Source organism: Gadus chalcogrammus, chromosome 11 (assembly GCF_026213295.1).
Source record: "Gadus chalcogrammus isolate NIFS_2021 chromosome 11, NIFS_Gcha_1.0, whole genome shotgun sequence".
Taxonomy (NCBI): domain Eukaryota; kingdom Metazoa; phylum Chordata; class Actinopteri; order Gadiformes; family Gadidae; genus Gadus; species Gadus chalcogrammus.
The window spans coordinates 5,598,887-5,618,690 of NC_079422.1; the positions used below are offsets into that span (position 1 = coordinate 5,598,887).

Sequence of the window (19,804 nt, forward strand, 5' to 3'; positions counted from 1 at the left end):
ACATTATCCAACTCTGTGCATAAACTCTGCATCCACCGCACAGCCATCAGATCAGCACTTGATTCACAACCCCCCTCCACACACACACACACACACACACACACACACACACACACACACACACACACACACACACACACACACACACACACACACACACACACACACACACACACACACACACACACACACACACACACGCACACATTAACTCCTAATCCCACCCAAACACCACTCTCATGCTGGCATTGTTGGATGTAAAAGCCGCTTCTTACCTTCCTCAGCTGAATTCGGCTGGAGAAACAAACAGAGAGACAAAACGATACTCCACATCTCCACTATACTGAATGCCACTAACAGAGAGAGGGAGGGAGCGCACAGGCCTGGAAGAGAAGAGAAGTGAGAGAGAGAGAGAGAGAGAGAGAGAGAGAGAGAGAGAGAGAGAGAGAGAGGGCGAGAGAGCGAGAGAGAGGGAGAGAGACGGAGGGAGAGAGAGAGAGAGAGAGAGAGAGAGGGGGAATGAGTGTGTGTGATAGAAAAAAGAGGAGGGCCAGCAGGCGGAGTCTATTTGCTCCCTTTATCTGAAAGAGAAGTAAAATTAAAAGAAGTAGAGAGAGACAGTGGGAGAGATAGAGAGAGAGAGAGAGAGAGAGAGAGAGAGAGAGAGAGAGAGAGAGAGAGAGAGAGAGAGAGAGAGAGAGAGATACAGAGGCATATGAATACATAGAACAAACAACGCATCACATACAATTACTGTGCCTGGAGGACAAGTAGCCACAGTTTTGCTATAACTCAGTGGAAGAGAGAGAGAGAGAGAGTGAGAGAGAGAGAGAGAGAGAGAGAGAGAGAGAGAGAGAGAGAGAGAGAGAGAGAGAGAGAGAGAGAGAGAGAGAGAGAGAGAGAGAGAGAAACAGAAACAGAAACACAGAGCAGTGGAGATGTGATAGGGAAAAAGAAAAACCTGGCAAATTGAACCTGCAACTTTGCTAAAAGCGCTGTCTAGACACATCCACATAACGCCCTCTCCAGCCCGTCCTGAATTTCTAACACATAAATGTCGGCGGGCAGGCAGTCACAGCACGCCACTTTGGCGAAAACTTGTTTCCTCTCTCACACATCACAATAGCCTAAGTGCCTGAGCTTTGGAGGCGGTGGCATGTGAGGACTCCTTCCCTCCACTTGTAAAATGTAAAATAAACATATTTCAGACACATATCTGGACAGTTTCCATCCTTCACTCTTTTTATTTCTAACACCTCCCCCTCTGTCCCCGTGACACACTCCTACCCCTGTAGTGTATCTCAGGCGGGTAGCCTCTAGACACACACATGCACACACACCCACACACACACACACACACACACGCACACACACACACACACACACACACACACACACACACACACACACACACACACACACACACACACACACACACACACACACACACACATAACCACTACATAATGTGTGCCCACACAGGCACATAGACTCAGTCACTCACTGACACACACACATGCGCATACAACCCTCGGCACCACTGGCATCATGTGGAAGGCTACTTTGTTGCCCTGGTGTGTGTGTGCCCCTCCTTGGGCACTCCAGGGTACTGCAGCTTGCTGATAGCTCTTCATGCCCCAGTTCACTGCAGTGACTTGAGCTGGCTGAGCCTTCCAGAGAAATGTTGCCTATTAACTTGACACAATAAGATGGCCCAATTCCAGAGCGCTTCCAGGCCACTATCCATCTGAACTGTTCCCATAGAAAATAAAGACGCAGTTGCTGTTTACTTTCATTATTTACAAAACCTATACTTTCTATGCTATATATAAAAAATGTCTCAACAATCACAGCCCCCACTCACAATGTATTAAGGGCGAGAGGTATTCATTTTGCAATTCACATTGAAATCCCTTCTTAGATTTGCACGAGTTTTCATGTGGCTTTAGTCTGAATATCTGAGGGTCACCTGTTGAGCATCTGAACTTCCAGGGATGCATCTCTGACCCCCCCACAACTCCATCACTCCGCCTGGTCACTCTTTCACTCACTGTCACTCAACTTGAACCCCATATTCATCCTTTGACTCACTTATTCATTACTTCACATACCCCCCCTCATTCATTCAGTCACTTCTCACTCTCACCCACTCACTCATCCGCTAGTTTGCTCTTCCTATGCGTTTAGAATCAGTACTATGTCGTATTCTGAGTTCAAAACAGCTGCAGGAAGAAACCGAGACACAAAGTATGTGTTCTGTGTTGGATTTAATGATCTGCCATTTAAATATGTTCTTTGTGTTTAATTGATTTATTCATGGCTTCAACATACATTATCCCACAGTTAAGAATTGATATGTAATCTTCAATCTGTAAGATTTATTGCAACATGATCAAGCATGTTGGGTACACCCTGGGAACAATAGATTACAAAACGTTACAAATGTTAATACCATTTAATACAGGATTAATATTTCTGTCATTCTTCCGCAATCTATATTTGAAAGTGGAAGTCATTGGAAAAACACATGAACATAACAGAGTCTATGTTGTGGAGACCTATACAGCACCATAGTAACATTCAGTAGTATAAGAGTGCAAGAAGGATGAAAAAAAAAGGCAGGTCATATCAATGACTAAAGATTAATTACAACAGCCAACAGCGCCCAAAAAACATGTGGAAAAAGGCAGAACCCACACTTAAATGATTCACAATCATCAGACAACAATCATGCTAAAAGCCATAATACTCGATGGGCAAGTGATGAAATGAGATTTTAATGTGCGTCTTTCTAAATGTAGAACTAAGGCATATAGACTAGTGATGGGTCGTTTGCGGCCGAATCAGTTCAAATGAACGAATATTTAACAAGAATGAATCTAACTGATTCTTCTCTCTCATTCATCTCGTTCGCTTTCAGACTCGACTCCTCCCAGACTCAACTCCTCCCAGACCCACTAGTCGCTGAGTCGCTGTTCGTTCACTGACTGTGAGTGGTGAAGAGGGACCGACTGAGAGACCTTACAGGACTGTTCTAGGACTGAGTCTAGGACGCTCTCGTCGAATTCTAGCCAATGAGAGACAGGAATCAACCGTTTTCTTGAAAAACAACAACAAATGGGCTTAATGAGCGAGCGTACAATATTACGATTAAATATCAGTGAAATGGTAAATGCATGCCGTCTTTGTATTTTCTGTTTCATGCCAGATTAATAAAATATTAGAATGTCGCATCAATCTCGTCAAAAACGCACGCGACCCGGGACCCCCACCGTGGTGGATCTTGATAGATTCTTGAGTGGGGGTGGCTATCTTCACAATAGTGTTGAGTTACTTTTAACCCAAGAAAAATCAAATATGCCCCAAATAAACACAACTGTACATAATTTACTTTTGAACTCCATCATTGCTAAATCAAGTCTATTATCTTGCTGATATGTTAAACATCCAATAATCAACTACACCCCCCACCCCCATCCCACTGAGTTTGGTTTGTCTAAGTCCTCAGCTGAAAGGATCTTAGTTGTAATGTTGTGTCGATTGATGACCGACTTGAATGATCGTTTGAGAATGAGAACGAGGGAAGAGCTGAGTCTGACTGACTCAGCTACCGGAAACGCGACTGAACGAACAAACAAACAAACGATTCTGAACGATTCTTCTTGGGGAACTGACCAACGTCAACTGAATCAAGGGAAAGAATCATGAAATCCATCACTAATATAGACTAATAAAATGTCCCCATCTGCACAAACATTGACAAAGGCGCATGTCTCCTGTCTTTAAGCAAACAATCAATATCCATCCCTTAAAAATAAACAGATAACCATCTCAAACGACACCACTCGTGTTTTTATTAACACTTGTCCTGTAGTTCTTATTTTGCAAAGGGTTCCTTAAAAAAACTGAATTTAAATGTTTACTTTAATCTTAACGATATATAAGAACTTCTTCTTAATTCAATTCCTTATGCACTGTATTTTCCAGATAGGATTTGTATTCATATTTGATTTATTTTGCCTTGTGTTCTTCAATAATTATAACAAACGCATGGTACTGTTAGTTAGAGTGAATTCTTGATTTTTAAACATGAACTAAATACATGCCCTATTCCGATACGATGTGTTGCACAATAGAGAACCACATTTCATGCCCAATAGGAACGGTTGCGTCAGATGGACATTCTTATACTACCAGACATTGTATTGGTTTTATTTCCTCAAACAGGCTTGGTCAGGCAGGCTCTACAATGGCAGTGCTAGTCTCCATGCCCTTGCAGACCAGCAGTAGTTCAGACAATAAAAACACTGTTACCACAACTGTTTGTATCACGTAGCAGCCATCTCTACAGCAGACCGCAGAGTTCAAACAGAGTGCACAAAGAAATCAAAAAAGGACTGACTATCTCTGAGATTAGTTTTGTCATGTTTTTGTCGTTCTGTGCATGTACTTCGTCTGGAATTATTTTGTTTTTATTTGAATGACGGTCTGGTACTGTGACACCCACACTTGCCTTCTTGGATTGATAAAGTTGATAAAGTCCATTTTTATCTCATACTGGGAGTCAGTGCCGTCACAAAGTGAAATAATGACATGCGGATAAGAGGTACACAAGAAAAAAGAACCCTAACCCTAACCCTAGAGAGAGTACTTTTCTGTTGTCTACGTCTTGCCGTCGGACTACTGAATGTCAAGGCGAACCCTTCGGTGGATGACAAGGTTGCAAATTATGTTTTTGTAGGTTAAGCTAATGGGCTTTTCTAGCTTGACCTTAATACAGACCACTGCCCCAAATCCTTTACTCCATTACCATCAAAACACACACACACACACACACACACACACACACACACACACACACACACACACACACACACACACACACACACACACACACACACACACACACACACACACACACACACTCTCACAGTTTGGCACCAGAGTTGAACACGGAACACAGCCTGATCCTCTTAAATAAATACTTGGTGCAATGGCACTTGCAAGGTCAACTAAGATTAGGCAGTAATAAGTCAAATATTGTGACATTAGTAACAGTCAAAATGTCCTCGTTTAATGATGATGCTTAGCTAGAAAAATAAATAATAATTATTTTTAAAAATATAGATTTCCAAAGACTGGCCCTTGTTTCAAATACAGACACAATGCCAAAATGAATTTTGATTCCTTTCCACTAAGATGCTCTTAGTGGAAAGGAAAGTTTTGCAACAATTACTATCATAAAAAAACCCTCTTGTGAACAATTTACTATTTAGTTTTCATCCAAAGTGACAAAGTGGATTTCTATTTAAAACATGTCATTAATGAGCAGCTACATCGTTAGGGCATCTTGCTCAAGGACACCAACAGGTAGACCGCGGCCATCGGGCATCGAACCCAGACCCCTTCGGGCTCGGAGTCGAACCCCCAAACCGCCAGACTATAGCTGCCCTCCCGTTCCCCATCCTGACTATTCTGTAGCTTGAAGGTTGAACCACACCACCGCTGTGCAAACAGAAAGCCCTCCATCCCCTTAAACTCTAGTCCTAAGTCTCGTCCTCCTCTGCAGCCTCCCGTCCCCGCCCGCGGCCCTAAGGAGCTCCGGCCTTATCCATGGGGAGGCTGAACATGGGAACCTTCTCCGTGGGGGAGAGGGGGGTGGCGCCCTTGGTCTCAGGCACTGGCAGACCTAGCCCCACCTCGGAGGGGCTCTGCGGGGAGGCGGCGCTGGTGGCGAAGGCCTGGGCGATGTCGTCGAAGGTCCGCCCCTTGGTCTCGGGCACGCGGAGGTAGGTGAAGATGAAGAAGAAGATGAGCAGGATCATGAAGATGATGAAGACGTACGGGCCGCACAGTTCCTAGAAGAGAGAGAGAGAGAGAGAGAGAGAGAGAGAGAGAGAGAGAGAGAGAGAGAGAGAGAGAGAGAGAGAGAGAGAGAGAGAGAGAGAGAGAGAGAGAGGTTGGGAGAGAGAGAACGAGAGAGAGAGAGAGAGAGAGAGAGAGAGAGAGAGAGAGACAGAGCGATACAGAGGGGGGGGGGGAGAGAGAGAGAGAGAGAGAGAAAATAGACCAAGAGAGCGAGTGAGTGAGAAAGAGGGAGAGAGAGAGACAGAAAAAGAGTGAGAAGAGAGAGAGAGATGAATATTAGCATTAAGCTTTTGATTAAAAAAGGCTACAATTATTATGCCAATGTAGCAGGTACCAACATTTACTTTACAATAAGGGCGAGTTGCTAACATTCCGACCATTACATCACAGTCGGTACATGCATGGAGCCAATCCATTACCTCCAATTTAGGGAAGCCTAAGCCAACCAGGAAGTTGGCAGTCCAGTTGGAGAAGCCGGAGACGGCCATGGCGGCCGGGCGCGGGCCCTGGGAGAAGAGCTCTGCCACGATGAACCAGGGGATGGGGCCCGGGCCCATCTCAAAGCTGGCCACAAAGCCAAACACCGCCACGATGGCCAGGTAGCTCAACGACTGGTTGGTTTTCTGCTCACAGAGAGAGCATGGGGTTTGTGTGTGTGGTTGGGTGTGGGTGTGTGTGTGGTTGGGAGGGGGGGGGGGGGGTGTTAAGGGTGGTGTGTTTGTATGGGTTAGGGAGAGGGGCAAAAATAGACAGAAGAAGAATTGAATAAAGGGGGACATTTACTAATTGTTTTAATTTTACAGTGTTGCTGGGTGGTGGTTACTTACAACCAGAGACAGGGAGATGGTCATCAGGAGGGCGCTCACGGCCATTCCAGCCAATCCAATCAGGTGTAAGGTCCTTCGTCCCGCCCTTTCCACCAGGAAGAGCTGTTGACCCAATAATACACTTATTATCATCACAGCCTTCACCAATTCCCATGTACAAACTTTACCAAGTACATTAAGAACCCTGCTTTCGGTTCAAAGTGTGTTTTCCTTCCATTATTTTGCGTCATGATCAATGTTTACCAAAAGGCTTCTCTCACGCAAACTTTAACCACAATGGAAACTTCTAAAGCATTGTTTCAGAAATACACGTTTTTGCCCGTTCACACATCAATGCAGTATTTTCAGATTAATTTAGGGTAATTTTGGTGGTTTAAAACGCCATTTTCCTGGGCTGGAAACCAACAACTGAACGGGGCAGAGTTAGGCCAGGGTCCCTACTGTGTTACTGAGATATCCTACCGATTCAAAAGAGAAACACATTCCAAAATGAGTTGTAACTTTCAGAGGAAGTAAACATTGGTGTCATCCCACTGTGAAAAGTTCCCTGGTAGTGATTCATGAGTTCACTGCTGATTACGTGATTACATCCAAAATTGAGGAGGAGAAAATAAAATCAGGTATGCATTTATCCAGCATTGTGTAGACAAGGCCATACACGACCACCAAGAAACACATTGAGTCCACATTGACTGGAGACAGAAAAACGAACAGGTTGCTCACCGAGACCACAGTGAACACGGTGTTGACCACGCCCGCTCCTATGGTAGCGTAGATGGGTTCAGCTACACCCGCTGTTTCAAATATACCTGTGGAGTAATAAAACACCTGGGAGAGAGAGAGAGAGAGAGAGAGAGAGAGAGAGAGAGAGAGAGAGAGAGAGAGAGAGAGAGAGAGAGAGAGAGAGAGAGAGAGAGAGAGAGAGGGAGGAAGAGAGAGAGAGAGAGAGAGAGAGAGAGAGAGAGAGAGAGAGAGAGAGAGAGAGAGAGAGAGAGAGAGGGAGGAAGAGAGAGGGAGGGAGAGAGAAAAAGTGAGAGAGAAAAAGAGAGAGTCGCTTGTAAATCAACAATGCGTAAGTAAAACAATCCATTGAACATTGTTCATTTTATGTTTTATCCAGAGGCTGTGAGCTGTTGTCACTGCTATCGGGGGATGGAGTGAGGCAGATGAGCATGAACAATGGGCGTCTCTGTACCCCCGGGCTGCGGCCACCTCACTTTGATTGCGAGGCCCAGTCCCACTGCCGCTAACACCGTTTGTCAGCCAGCGGAAGTGACCTTATTAACACACAATCATTGAAACACTTCCTTTACCCTCGACCTTTGAGGCTGCGCTCCTCCTAGTCAACTCTTTCTCCGGGCGAGGACGAGCCAAGTAACGTGTGACAATTATTTGTCATGATGACAAATTGTAGTTCCAGTTTAAAAGAGAAGAACAATGCTTTTGCGGAACAATTACAGGATATGACTGATATGGTTTTTTTGAACTAAATATTGTGGTAAGCATACTGATAGGGCTACGATTGAAAGGTCAATGATATCCATGACAATTATTTGCGTATGGCAGTTGGTAGAAGAGCACATGCATAGATGCATGCATGTATACAATTATTTATACACATATATATATAAATGTATATATGCATGTATCTATGAATTTACTCTTCTGCTAACTGGCCTATGCAAATCAGTATAGATATAGATATATATAAGAACTATGCCTGCATACATATCAACTAAACCATGCATATACCTTTGCATGTACTCTTCTGTTAGCCTCCCAGTACTTTGTTAATCCTTTCCATGTGTATCTGTGACTATGTATAACTGCTCCCTGGCCTCAGGTCTCCTCCCCGTCCTCCTCCACTCACTGCGTTGATGCCGGACAGCTGCTGGGAGAGCTGCAGGACGACGGCGATGATCAGGGGCTGGCGGTACACTGGCGAGCGGAACAGCTCCGGGATGGTCACCTTCTTCTCCAACGCCATCTTCATCCCCTCCTCCTTCATCTCCTGGAGGTCTTCTGTGACGTCCTCGGTGCCACGGAGACGCACCAGGGCTGGGGGGACGCCATCCAATAATGTGCAGGAGACGGAGAAGAACGTTTGCAGAGTTTAATCGAGGGAAGCCAACATTTCTTGGTGTTTCCAGTTATGTTTTGCCTCTGACAAGATTTAATCTCTGCATTTCCTTCGTCTCCAAAAAAATGCACATTTGGAGCCAGATAAAGATAAGATGGTAAAAATCTGACCAATGATGCAGATTTCTCGTGGAAACAGAGTTGTTTTTGCAGGCGTTTTATAGCATATGAAATAGAATTCTCTTATGACAGATTGGTGAGCGTGCCTCTTTAGGTAAGTTGAAGGTTTAACTTCATCGAAGGTCCTCAAGCTACCCCTGGTGTTGCTCCACTCTCATCGCTGAATGACATAACATATAGAAGATATGATTCCTGAAGTATTCCTGAATCTAAAACCCTGATTCCTCCTAGAGAGGGCTCCTTGGGGGGTCCGGGGCTGACCTTTGCGGGCCTCGTCCTCCTGGTTGAGGCTGATGAGCAGGTAGCGGGGGCTCTCGGCGCAGAAGGGCAGCAGGATGGTCTGCAGGATGGCTGGCAGGGCGGTGAGGGCCAGCAGCAGTGGCCACAGAGCCTCTGAGCCCAGCAGGAACTCCAGGCCAAAGATCTGGACACGCAGGGAGGGGGGCACAGGGAGGTGGGGGTCACAAGGGCTGTGGAAGGTAGAGTCTCTGTCCATCTCTATTTATTTAGGAGATTATTTATTGAATTATGCCGGAATGTCAGGTTGATGATTATTTATACAGTGTTTATATGTATATATATATATATATATATATATATATATATATATATATATATATTTATAGTTCTTTATAAGTGCAGAACCTGGTCCTATGTGAAAGTCAATTAAAGCAACTCATTGTTTAACTGTTTAAAATAGAGATACACAGTGGGCCCATACTAACTCCATCAAGTAACATACATTACCATCAGCGTGACATAAGAATGTATCTAATCTTAGTGTCAGACCTACCTGAGCCACCAGGATGCCGATGACAACGCCCAGCTGGTGAAGCGTTCCGAAGGCCCCTCGCAGGTGGGTGGGAGCAATCTCCCCCACGTACATGGGGGTCAGCCCCGTGCACAGGCCGCAGAACAGGCCGATGATAAACCTGCCAATGATGACCATTTCAAAGGAGCGGCTCAGGCCGGACAGCCCCATCAGCAACGCGCCCAGGATGGCCAGGATGTTAGCTAGCATCATCGATTTCCGCCTGGTAACCGAGAGAAAAGGCAATGGTGCATAGTTGGTAAGTTCCTGAGGCGAGAGTATTGAGCAATATGACTGTATAATCTGAAACAGAAAATGCTACTACTTTGGTGTTTATTGGTAACAGGGTTAGGGTTAGGCACATAACACACTGCATTAAACCGACTTTACCCTGTATTTATGTAAGTTACAAACCAAGCATCAGCAAGGAGATGACCCATTTATACTAAACGATCCACCATCTCCTCACCTGCCAAACTTGTCGACCACGGCTCCCACAGAAAATGACCCAATCATGCCTCCGACGCTGAAGATGGCCACCGCAAAGCTCCACACCATGGTGTTGGCCCCGGGGGTGAAGGGCTCCCCGTAGCGCTCCATGGACACATTCTGGAAGAACCTACGCAGCTTCTGTGAGGCGCGAAGGACAGGACAGGTTTCTTATGTGTCTTCATATGAGGTTAAAGATCAGAGCCTGACAGGAGGAGCGGGATCCCTTATGACAAACTTATTAATACAATTATGCCTACATATAAGGGCTGTCAAAATTGGCACGTTAATAACGTGTTAACAGAATCTTCTTTTAATGCGATTAATAAAAAATACGCATTAATGCACATTATTTTTTTTTACTCTGATTTTGAAAGGTTTAGCCCACATAATGTCAACATTCATATCAGAAGTTATTTTTGTTTTTTGTTCCACTTACTTTACCTTCAATTTCACTTGCAGTAAGTGACAGCCGGTTTACAATTCCCAAATCTGTGGTGTTCCGTAAGTTTTATATTCAACCCACACAGGGTTGAATATACTGTCTAGTTTTTGCTAATTAAGTACATTTGATATGAATCATAATTTGTCATTCCATTTGATAATCTCTTTTAACTTCAATTGGAGTTGATTTGAAATAGAATTTTAAAAGTGTGATTAATCACGAGTTAACTCACCAATACTATACGATTAATCACTATAAAAAAACAAAACGTTTGACAGCCCTGATAAATACTAATGACTTTATTAGCATAGAAAGTATTCTTAATGGTTAGGATGTTTGACTCCCAGATGAAAGGTTCTGGGATTGAACCACTGATGTCTACAGACTGAAGGCTTCCATGAGAAACGGCGTAACCACTAATGGTTCATTAATAACATGTTAATATATATGTCATAATATAAAATATTATATATAAATACAAATATATACCATATATTGAGTTAATGTTAACCAAACAATAGTAATTGTAAATAGTAATGTGTCCATAGTACCTTGAATATAACCACATTAATACGACCTATAATGGGTATTTTAAAGAGTAAAGGGGAGAGACAGTGGGATGTTCTGTACACATCCATAAGGGGGTAGTAGAATCAAGTGGATCGTTTTCATGAATGCCAACTACCTGTTTGTACATGAGACTCATGCAGTAGTGGAAAACTTGAAGACCAGACAAGTATTTAAAGAACTGAGGAAATCGAAGAGGATTTAATGTTGCAGTAGTGGTATTAAATAAGTGACTACCTCTGCTATGTTGAAATTGTATAAGACAATGTGTAGTACACATGCACACACTAGTGACTAGGCCATGCACACACACATACATACATGCAAACAAACAAACAAACAAACAAACAAACAAACAAACAAACAAACAAACAAACAAACAAACAAACAAACAAACAAACAAACAAACAAACAAACAAACAAACAAACAAACAAACAAACAAACAAACAAACAAACAAACAAACAAACAAACAAACAAACAAACAAACAAACAAACAAACAAACAAACAAACAAACAAACAAACAAACAAACAAACAAACAAACAAACAAACAAACAAACAAACAAACAAACAAACAAACAAACAAACAAACAAACAAACAAACAAACAAACAAACAAACAAACAAACAAACAAACAAACAAACAAACAAACAAACAAACAAACAAACAAACAAACAAACAAACAAACAAACAAACAAACAAACAAACAAACAAACAAACAAACAAACAAACAAACAAACAAACAAACAAACAAACAAACAAACAAACACACACACACACACACACACACACACACACGCACACACACACACACACACACACACACACACACACACACACACACACACACACACACACACACACACACACCTGCTCTGGTGCGTTGATGACTCCGGTGTTGTAACCAAACTGCAGTGAGCCAATAACGGCTGTGGACACGCAGTAGAGGAGGTAGCCGGTCACCTTCTTCTTGGGCTGTGGACAGCGGAGGACACAGAGACACAGTGTGACTCAGGAGCCCATACTCGGGCTCTGGTCAAAACCCACCTGGGGAGGAACTGCTGACCCCAGCATCACTCCAAAAAATGTGTGCAGTAAAATAAGTAATGCATTCTCATTACCATGTCAAAAAGTGTTTCAATATACAATTCTCTGTGTATCTTAAAAGTTATTTTTTCCCAGTTGGTCCCCTGGTCCCCTGCTGGGACACCCTCAGGGGCCGCGACCCACTGCTTGGACACCACTGGTGTGAGTCTAGGAGGAAGGAAGGCCAGGATGCTAAACATATCCTAGGGAGTGTACGTGTGGAGGGAGCAGGCATGTGTACAATTGTTTCCTCTGTGTGAACAGGGGGACACGGTCAGTTCCTCTGTCAGCAAACAAAGCTGTGGTTGTTGTTGTTTACGGCAGGTTGTTTCAGGACAACAATAAGCCTTTCTGAGTCTGCCGCCTCTGCCACCATTTATGTGGCGGGCTACTGCTGTGGCCTCACTGCCCTGGTGCAGAACCCTGGTGTTACCACACAGAAAGCTAGTGTTCCTTTGCTTTCCAATTTACATTTTTGCCCTGATTATCTACATTGCTAATGGACCGCAGATTTATTTTTTCATTTGTCATATGCTTTTTAAAAGGAGAAAATAAATGATAAATAAATAAATGTTCTGAATATCCACACATCTTGGTACAATCCATTGGTAAAGCGCAACAAGTGTGCAAAATCAAATTCTGAATGTAACAACCTGCTCTAAAAGTTCTTAGACTGTAGTGCTATCAAAACTAATGTCAGAACTCCTAATAGTTACTGAACGTGCCCGGAACGGTCAAAGGAGCTGATGTGCACTCTGGTGCCACGGTGCGAGGTAAACACAGCCTCCTCCTCTCAAGGCACTCCATGTTCCCTCTACCACACTCCTTAAGTTTGTTACTGTCATTTGGATTTCATTACATTGCATACCTTCTATATCAAAGCATCCACCCAAAATAATGACTTCAGAAATATTTTGGAAAATTCACGCCTTGGCGTCATAGAACTTGGTAATTAAGGCAAACCCAGCAGCAGCAATAGAGTGTTCCCAACCCAGCGCCAGTAGAGGCGCTGCTGGAGAAGACTGGCCTGACCACATCGGGGCAGTTGATAAGAGAGCATGTGCTTCCTGACGGTGACAGAGAGATAGTTGTAAGATGCAGTACGTCTCTCAGAGGAACACGCTGGCCTTGGCCGAACAGAATAATAGAGAATAGCCTGTGTGTTTATCACACTACACTGATAATCACTACTGATGCAACAGGAGTTTGGTGCAGCAGGGAGAGGCTGGGAACGGGGGGGGGGGGGGGGGGGGGGCGACACAGACCAGATACATTTTGAGAGAGAAAGATGAACTGGCTTGATTGAAATGTGGCTGCTTAGATTTTTCAGACACTTTTGTTAAAACACAGTTGTTAAAATAACTTTGAATAAAAGTCATGGTTGCAGGGAGAAAGTGAGGTTGTGCAGGTTTAACAGACTATGTAAACACAGCATTTTCCCTTTATTGGAGAAATGCATTTAGGACTGTGGAAATATGTGCGCCAATTTCCACATAGACTGAAAGATCGACCCCTGAGAGCAGGCAGCCTGCTGTTTCATAACCATTCAAACCACCATATTATCTACACTCCTCAACGGATACATGTTTAAATCGAGCTTTTGTTTCACAATGCTTATCCTTCAAACCTCTACTACACTGCGTTCTGTGTTCTCACTTCAAGCATATTAATTTCAGCTCATAATATTACAACCTGGTTAAGCCTCATTCCTCTTACCAATTCCTCTTGCCAAATCTCATAGTTACCCCCAATTTCTTCATCTTTTCTCACAATAAGCAGAACCTTACCGTCAAACATGGTCAAGTTTAGACATGCTACCCTTACTCAACCAAACACGCCCTCACAATCATGTCTTGAATTGTTCTCATGACTACACCACAGGGGTATCTCATGTGGGAGAGGAAAAGTACAGAGTTATACTGAGCATAGTGGCGGGAGATGAAAAAAAGACCCATACTTATTCTTCAGAAGCTTCCAAGGCAAAATAATAAGCCAATATGCCCAAAAAATGTGTAGGGTGTCTCTCAGGAAATCCTGTGAATATGAGAGACCTCTCAAGGGACTAATTAAAATGTATAAACAATAATGTGTATACTTCAGTTTTCAATAACAAAAACTGTGGGACTTCTATTATTGAAAACACTTTATTCAAATGTATTGCAGAGTTAGGTCTTTGCAACTGTTGAGCTAAAAATGTATCATGAGGATAATTCTAAAGTAACTATTTACCTTCTCATCATGCATACGCTCCATGTCTGGTCTCGTGCTGAATTCTTTACTGCACCACCTGAAGATATGAGCCAGCACCTGACTGTGTTCAAACAGAGTCCTTACACAACCTGGAAGTGAGCGAACACAGAGAAATGTGAGAATAAATGTTTAATAACCCATACTCTGATCAGATTTACACAATTTGAATCGTCATTTGTCATTGTTTTGTAATCGGTTTAACACTCCAAAAATCATACACATGCCTTTAAGTTTTAGTCTAGATTTAACAAACTTGTGAGTTACTGTGAACATGTAACATGGTAAGAATTTAAATACAGTTTCTGAGTCAAGATATGAAATACAAAAATCACTCCCCCCACCCAACAATGCCATAAATGTGTCTCTATTAATCTATTTTCTGAATGAAAGTAAATGTTTATTTACCGCAATATCGGAGCCAACCTCTTGAGACTATATGAATCCAGTTACTATGTCTTATCCAAATGGTATACTCCTCGTAGACTAGACCACTCCGCTGTTGACCTGGTTAAATAGTGCTTTGCACAAGTGTATCCGCACGTCTTCGTGCCCTGACGACACATTGCGCGTAATTAGTCATCTTTTTTTTTGGATGCGCCCTTCCTGTGCGTAAAGGGGGCACTCTCAATATTATGGAAATGATGATGATGGGGTCATTGTGATTTTCGTAACGTCTGTAAGCTATCGGTAGTGCACATTTATACACGCATGGTTTAAAGGGGGCGTGCTCGTCGGAGCGTGCAGTACACCGCTCGTGAAAGGGGTCTCTGTGGAGGGCTGCCGGCCTCTCGTGCTACCCACCGGGGGCACGAGAACAAAAGGCAGCAAGCGCGGAGCTCAGAAACAAAGCCTGGTCATGCAGAAATCATAAGACTGGCTCAGTGGGTGGCGAACAAATGAGAGAGTTACTGGGCCAGGACCAACTATTTCTAATCCCAATAGTTTACCTAAATACGTGTCTTGAATTGAACACATTTTAGTATTTATTATTTGCTAATTGATTTTTTTTTTTTACTTTTTGGTGTAGGCTATTTTGAAGTTGATATAAAAAACTTTTAGATTATAAGAAGCTCCCTGCCGAATGTCAGGAAAACATTGGGGATAACTCTATGATGTTCATCTCCAATACAACCCATGATGCAACCGCGCAATACAGCAGGTTACAGGACACTGATAGCAAGTGGGTTAAAGGAGTAGTGTGTTGAATGTAGTGGAAGGGACTTGTCGGAAATGGAATATAATATTCATATGCTTTTCTTAATTAGCGAATTATCCCATGAAAATTAGAATCTGTGGTTTTTTTTTCCCTCAGAATGAGCCCTTTATATCTGCATGGGGAGCGGGTCCCCTCCGGGATGCCATGTTGTACCGCCATGTTACTACAGTATCCCAGACCAACAAACTGCTCTATGGAGAACATGTGTTTAATTAACTCAAAAAAGATCAACCTTCTCTGGCATGTGCCATTAACTTCAACCGCTGGGTGAACGGAGCTCCCACACATCCACACACACACCGTGACGTTATAGTGCTTAATGGCAGTTCTGGAATGAAGCAGATTATGATAATTAAGCTTGCATTCTTAGTTTTTAAGTTGTTTCCCTGTTCGAATAGCCATCACTCTTTTGGAGAAGGTCGGTATCGATAAAAAAATTGTTGCAATACAACTGCCAAAAGTTATGATATCAAAAAGCGACCTATATTCACGTAAGATACGATAGTGATAATTAAAGGTCTATGAATGTAGGCAGTAATAGGACTGTTTTAAAACGTAAATAGGCTGTTACCTCCGCCATGTCTTAAATGTATAGTGTCCATGTCGACTTCAACAAAGTTGCACGATAATTGGTTAAACAAATTTATTTCGCAGGCTAAATCTGTCAAAAATCTACTTTTAAGATGACTATTGCTTGACACTTGGCTACAATTGGCTGCTCGATGCTGTCGCAGACGATGACATTTTGGGGGCACTTGGATTCCACAGGCCACCCGAGAGGGTGAGAGTGTTGCAACCTGCAATCTCAGAGCAAGATGCTGCTACATTTTACACAATGGACCTTTGAATAAATTGGAAACCAAAACCACAACGGAAATTGAATTTGGATAAGGCTAATTAATATAGACATAAATAGGGCTATCAAATTAGTGCACTTCTCAACATCTTGCCTCAACTTTCCATTTTGCTTCAGCTTTTCAAAAGAAAGTGAATCAAACAGAATGAAAAGAGATATCTAACCCTATGTTTACCTTCAAGGATTTACTGTTCTTTCTGCCAGACAGCACGAACACAACTTGGACCAGAAACTAAACTTCCTGTCCTGTTCAACGGAAATATGAAGCATTAAGCAGCCATCTTACACCTTACCCCACCTTTAACAACAACAACAACAACAATCTATTGTCTGCTTATTCAAATTCATAGAATGTGTGAAATTGTGAGGAAACAGTTTATTAAATGTATGATAAAAAATACCATGTGTGCTCCTATCATGACATTCAGTTTGGCTATGCAGATGCAACTACCTCAGGCAGCATCTACAGAGATGCCGAGCCTTCCGATGGCTGCCACCAACCATGTGACAGCCAGCCAAGCAGATAACAAGGCATGTATGCACATGCCCAACCATGCCCCCCTTTATTATTTGATAGCTTCATCCTGCAACAGACATGAGTTTAGGCCCTCTGACAAATAACAAATACAGATTTACTTCTTAGCGCTCCTTGGTTTCTAATGTGCAGTGACTGGGGATCTGATACTCTACCCACTGTCCGCAACAACCTTTGTATCACTACTGCAATCTACTTACACAAGGCCGTCACGACAACATTGTGACATTTGACGTTCCTTTACCCAAGACTAGCCTAAGGAAGAAAGAAATATCACAATAGGCCTGACAACTTAAGCCTTAACATTAACATGGCCTAACATTAAAAAAAAGAAGAAAAAAATAAAGAAATGTTTTACACTTCCAAGGCAAAGTGCCTTTGATGACTCACATTATCTTCACCATGCAAATGTGGTTTTATGGTTCACGCCACCACGCGTTTAACAATGTAACTATTCCAACGGCGGTATGCAAGTTTACGTGTCCTTTAAACACTGCCTCCCTGTGGATAGAGTGAAGTATAACAGTTCATGTGCAGAACAAATACTAAAATCTTGAAATGGGCCCTTCTCCATCAAGGATCGGCTGGCCTTGCTGCTAGACGAACTCACCGTGGACCAGAAGCTGGACTTCCTTTCCTTGATCACGTAGCCCAAAGCTCCCGCAATACCCCAGCAATAAAAGTAATTAACAATATATTGTAGGCTTATACAAATTCATAAAATCATTACATTTGGAGAATTTAGAAACGTAACACATCCAACCTATCACGACATTCAGTTTGGCTGGTTCCCCGTCGCAAATGAAACTAAATATTGCAACATCCGCAGAGATGCATGCAGGCTTCCTGCCACCACCAATGCGTATTTGTCAGCCAGCCAACAAGATAACAAGGCATGTATGCACATGCTCAACCATGGCCCAATTTTATATTTGATCGTTTTAGCCCGCAACAAGCATGTGTTCAGGGCCATTGAATGGCACAAATGAAACGGACGGATTTAATATATTTGGTTCTTTGTGTCTGATGCAGTGCAGTGACTGGGGATCTGATTCCTAATCCCACTGTCCACAATAGGTGAAATGCAACCTGGTCTACCAGGAATCCGTGAAATGACCACGGGCGCTTACCTCAAAATCTGTGGTATTTACATTTACATTTAGGGCATTTAGCAGACGCTTTTATCCAAAGCGACTTACAATAAGTACATTTGTCATAAGAAGTGCATCAATATATCGCTGTCGGTACAGAAAGGATGTTCATAGAACCAAGTGCAAGTAACAATCGCTAGGCTAACCAATTCCCCGTGTTACAGCAATAATAGCAGCTACTAAAGTTGCTACACAGTTAAGTACTATAATACAATACAATACAATCGGCACAATACAATGCAGTGTACAATGGTGGCCAGAAGGGGGAGGGTGGCTATGCAGTGTCGAGGTGGACTCTGAACAGGTGAGTCTTGAGTATCCTCACGGAAACACTCCAATTTCCGTGATATAGCCACGGATTTTGCTCCAATGCAAGTTAACGACAATCATATTCCATGGCACAAACACAGATCCCCATCTTAATGGCTGAGTCCACCACGGGCGCTTATCTCAAAATCTGTGCTGGCCTCACAGAATCACTTAAATTGTCAGTGATATTCCAATGGATTTGGCTCCAATGCAACTCGTATTCCGTGGAACACACACAGATCCCTGTTTTAACGAACGAGTCAACCTGGTCTCACAGTGATCCGTGAAATGACGTATTATATATATATATTAGTGCTGTCAAGCGATTAAAATATTTAATTGCGATTCATCAAATTAATGTAATTTTAACTCGCGATTAATCGCAATTTTTTTTCTATTCTAAATATCCCTTGATTTCGTGCTGCAAGCCTTTTAGATAGATCAGAGAGTGTTGAGAAGGACAGTAAGAAGAGAGACCCGCAGTGAATTCAACCCGGGTAGGTACATGACATTGGTAGGCCTACCGTAAAACTTCAATAGCCCAGGCTTTAATTTGTTTCAATCACTGAACTCTCGAACAAAACTCTTGCTCAGCAAAGATTGGAAACACTATAACATTTATTATTTAAACCAGTAAGAATATTCCAACCGTACGTAGGCCAATAGAGTGGCGAAGTCACGCCCCTTCCGGTAGAGCTCATGGGACCTATGAGATCGAAAAATATGAATGGGTGTCAATGGAGAGAAAATAATTATTTTCTGGTCCCAGTCTTTATATGCCCTGGATTACACATATGTTGTTTGTGGATTTAAATGATAATTTTTCATGCAAAGAAAACTAAAAAACTTCGGGAAGAAGTTTGATAATTTTAGGTTTTATGTGAGGCCGCTTTGTGAACTACAGCTCTTCGATGCTCTCGACGCACATGATATACGTCACCACACCCGCACTTGGAACTTGGCACAGAGATGGCACGAGATGGCACATAACTAAAACTCTCCACATGCACCGACTTATAGTGGTTTTCACCTCTTTCTATGCTTTTATCGCCTTGAAAAAAAGTGGTGAATTGGAGCAGAGAGATCGCCATCTCTGTGCCGAGTTCCAAGTGCGGGTGTGGTGACGTATATCAT

At 42.8% G+C, this 19,804-nt stretch overlaps 2 protein-coding genes across 5 annotated transcripts in view; both read right to left on the bottom strand.

Moving 5' to 3' along the window:
- The window catches only part of ephb6 (eph receptor B6), a 37,303-nt gene extending 36,958 nt beyond the window's left edge, over nucleotides 1–345 (bottom strand). For all 3 annotated transcript variants that reach the window (XM_056602279.1, XM_056602278.1, XM_056602277.1), the window contains exon 1: nucleotides 276–345. In XM_056602279.1, the coding sequence (XP_056458254.1) occupies nucleotides 276–333 (58 nt within the window). In that variant the 5' untranslated portion in view covers nucleotides 334–345. The remainder of the gene's footprint in view (nucleotides 1–275) is intronic.
- A 1,584-nt stretch (nucleotides 346–1,929) lies between these two features.
- slc2a3b (solute carrier family 2 member 3b) lies at nucleotides 1,930–18,007 on the bottom strand. Of its 2 annotated transcripts, none has more exons than XM_056602285.1 (11): nucleotides 17,821–18,007; nucleotides 14,583–14,692; nucleotides 12,138–12,242; nucleotides 10,235–10,395; nucleotides 9,748–9,988; nucleotides 9,216–9,378; nucleotides 8,566–8,753; nucleotides 7,419–7,523; nucleotides 6,696–6,797; nucleotides 6,288–6,491; nucleotides 1,930–5,858 (listed from the first exon to the last, which is right to left on the bottom strand). In XM_056602285.1, the coding sequence occupies exons 2-11, from the start codon at nucleotides 14,604–14,606 to the stop codon at nucleotides 5,592–5,594; spliced, it is 1,560 nt and encodes a 519-aa protein (XP_056458260.1). In that variant the 5' UTR covers nucleotides 14,607–14,692; nucleotides 17,821–18,007; the 3' UTR covers nucleotides 1,930–5,591. The 2 variants fall into 2 exon arrangements, with proteins under 2 accessions (XP_056458260.1, XP_056458259.1); XM_056602284.1 differs by lacking the exon at nucleotides 17,821–18,007 and adding an exon at nucleotides 15,009–15,256.
- Nucleotides 18,008–19,804: the final 1,797 nt, after the last annotated feature.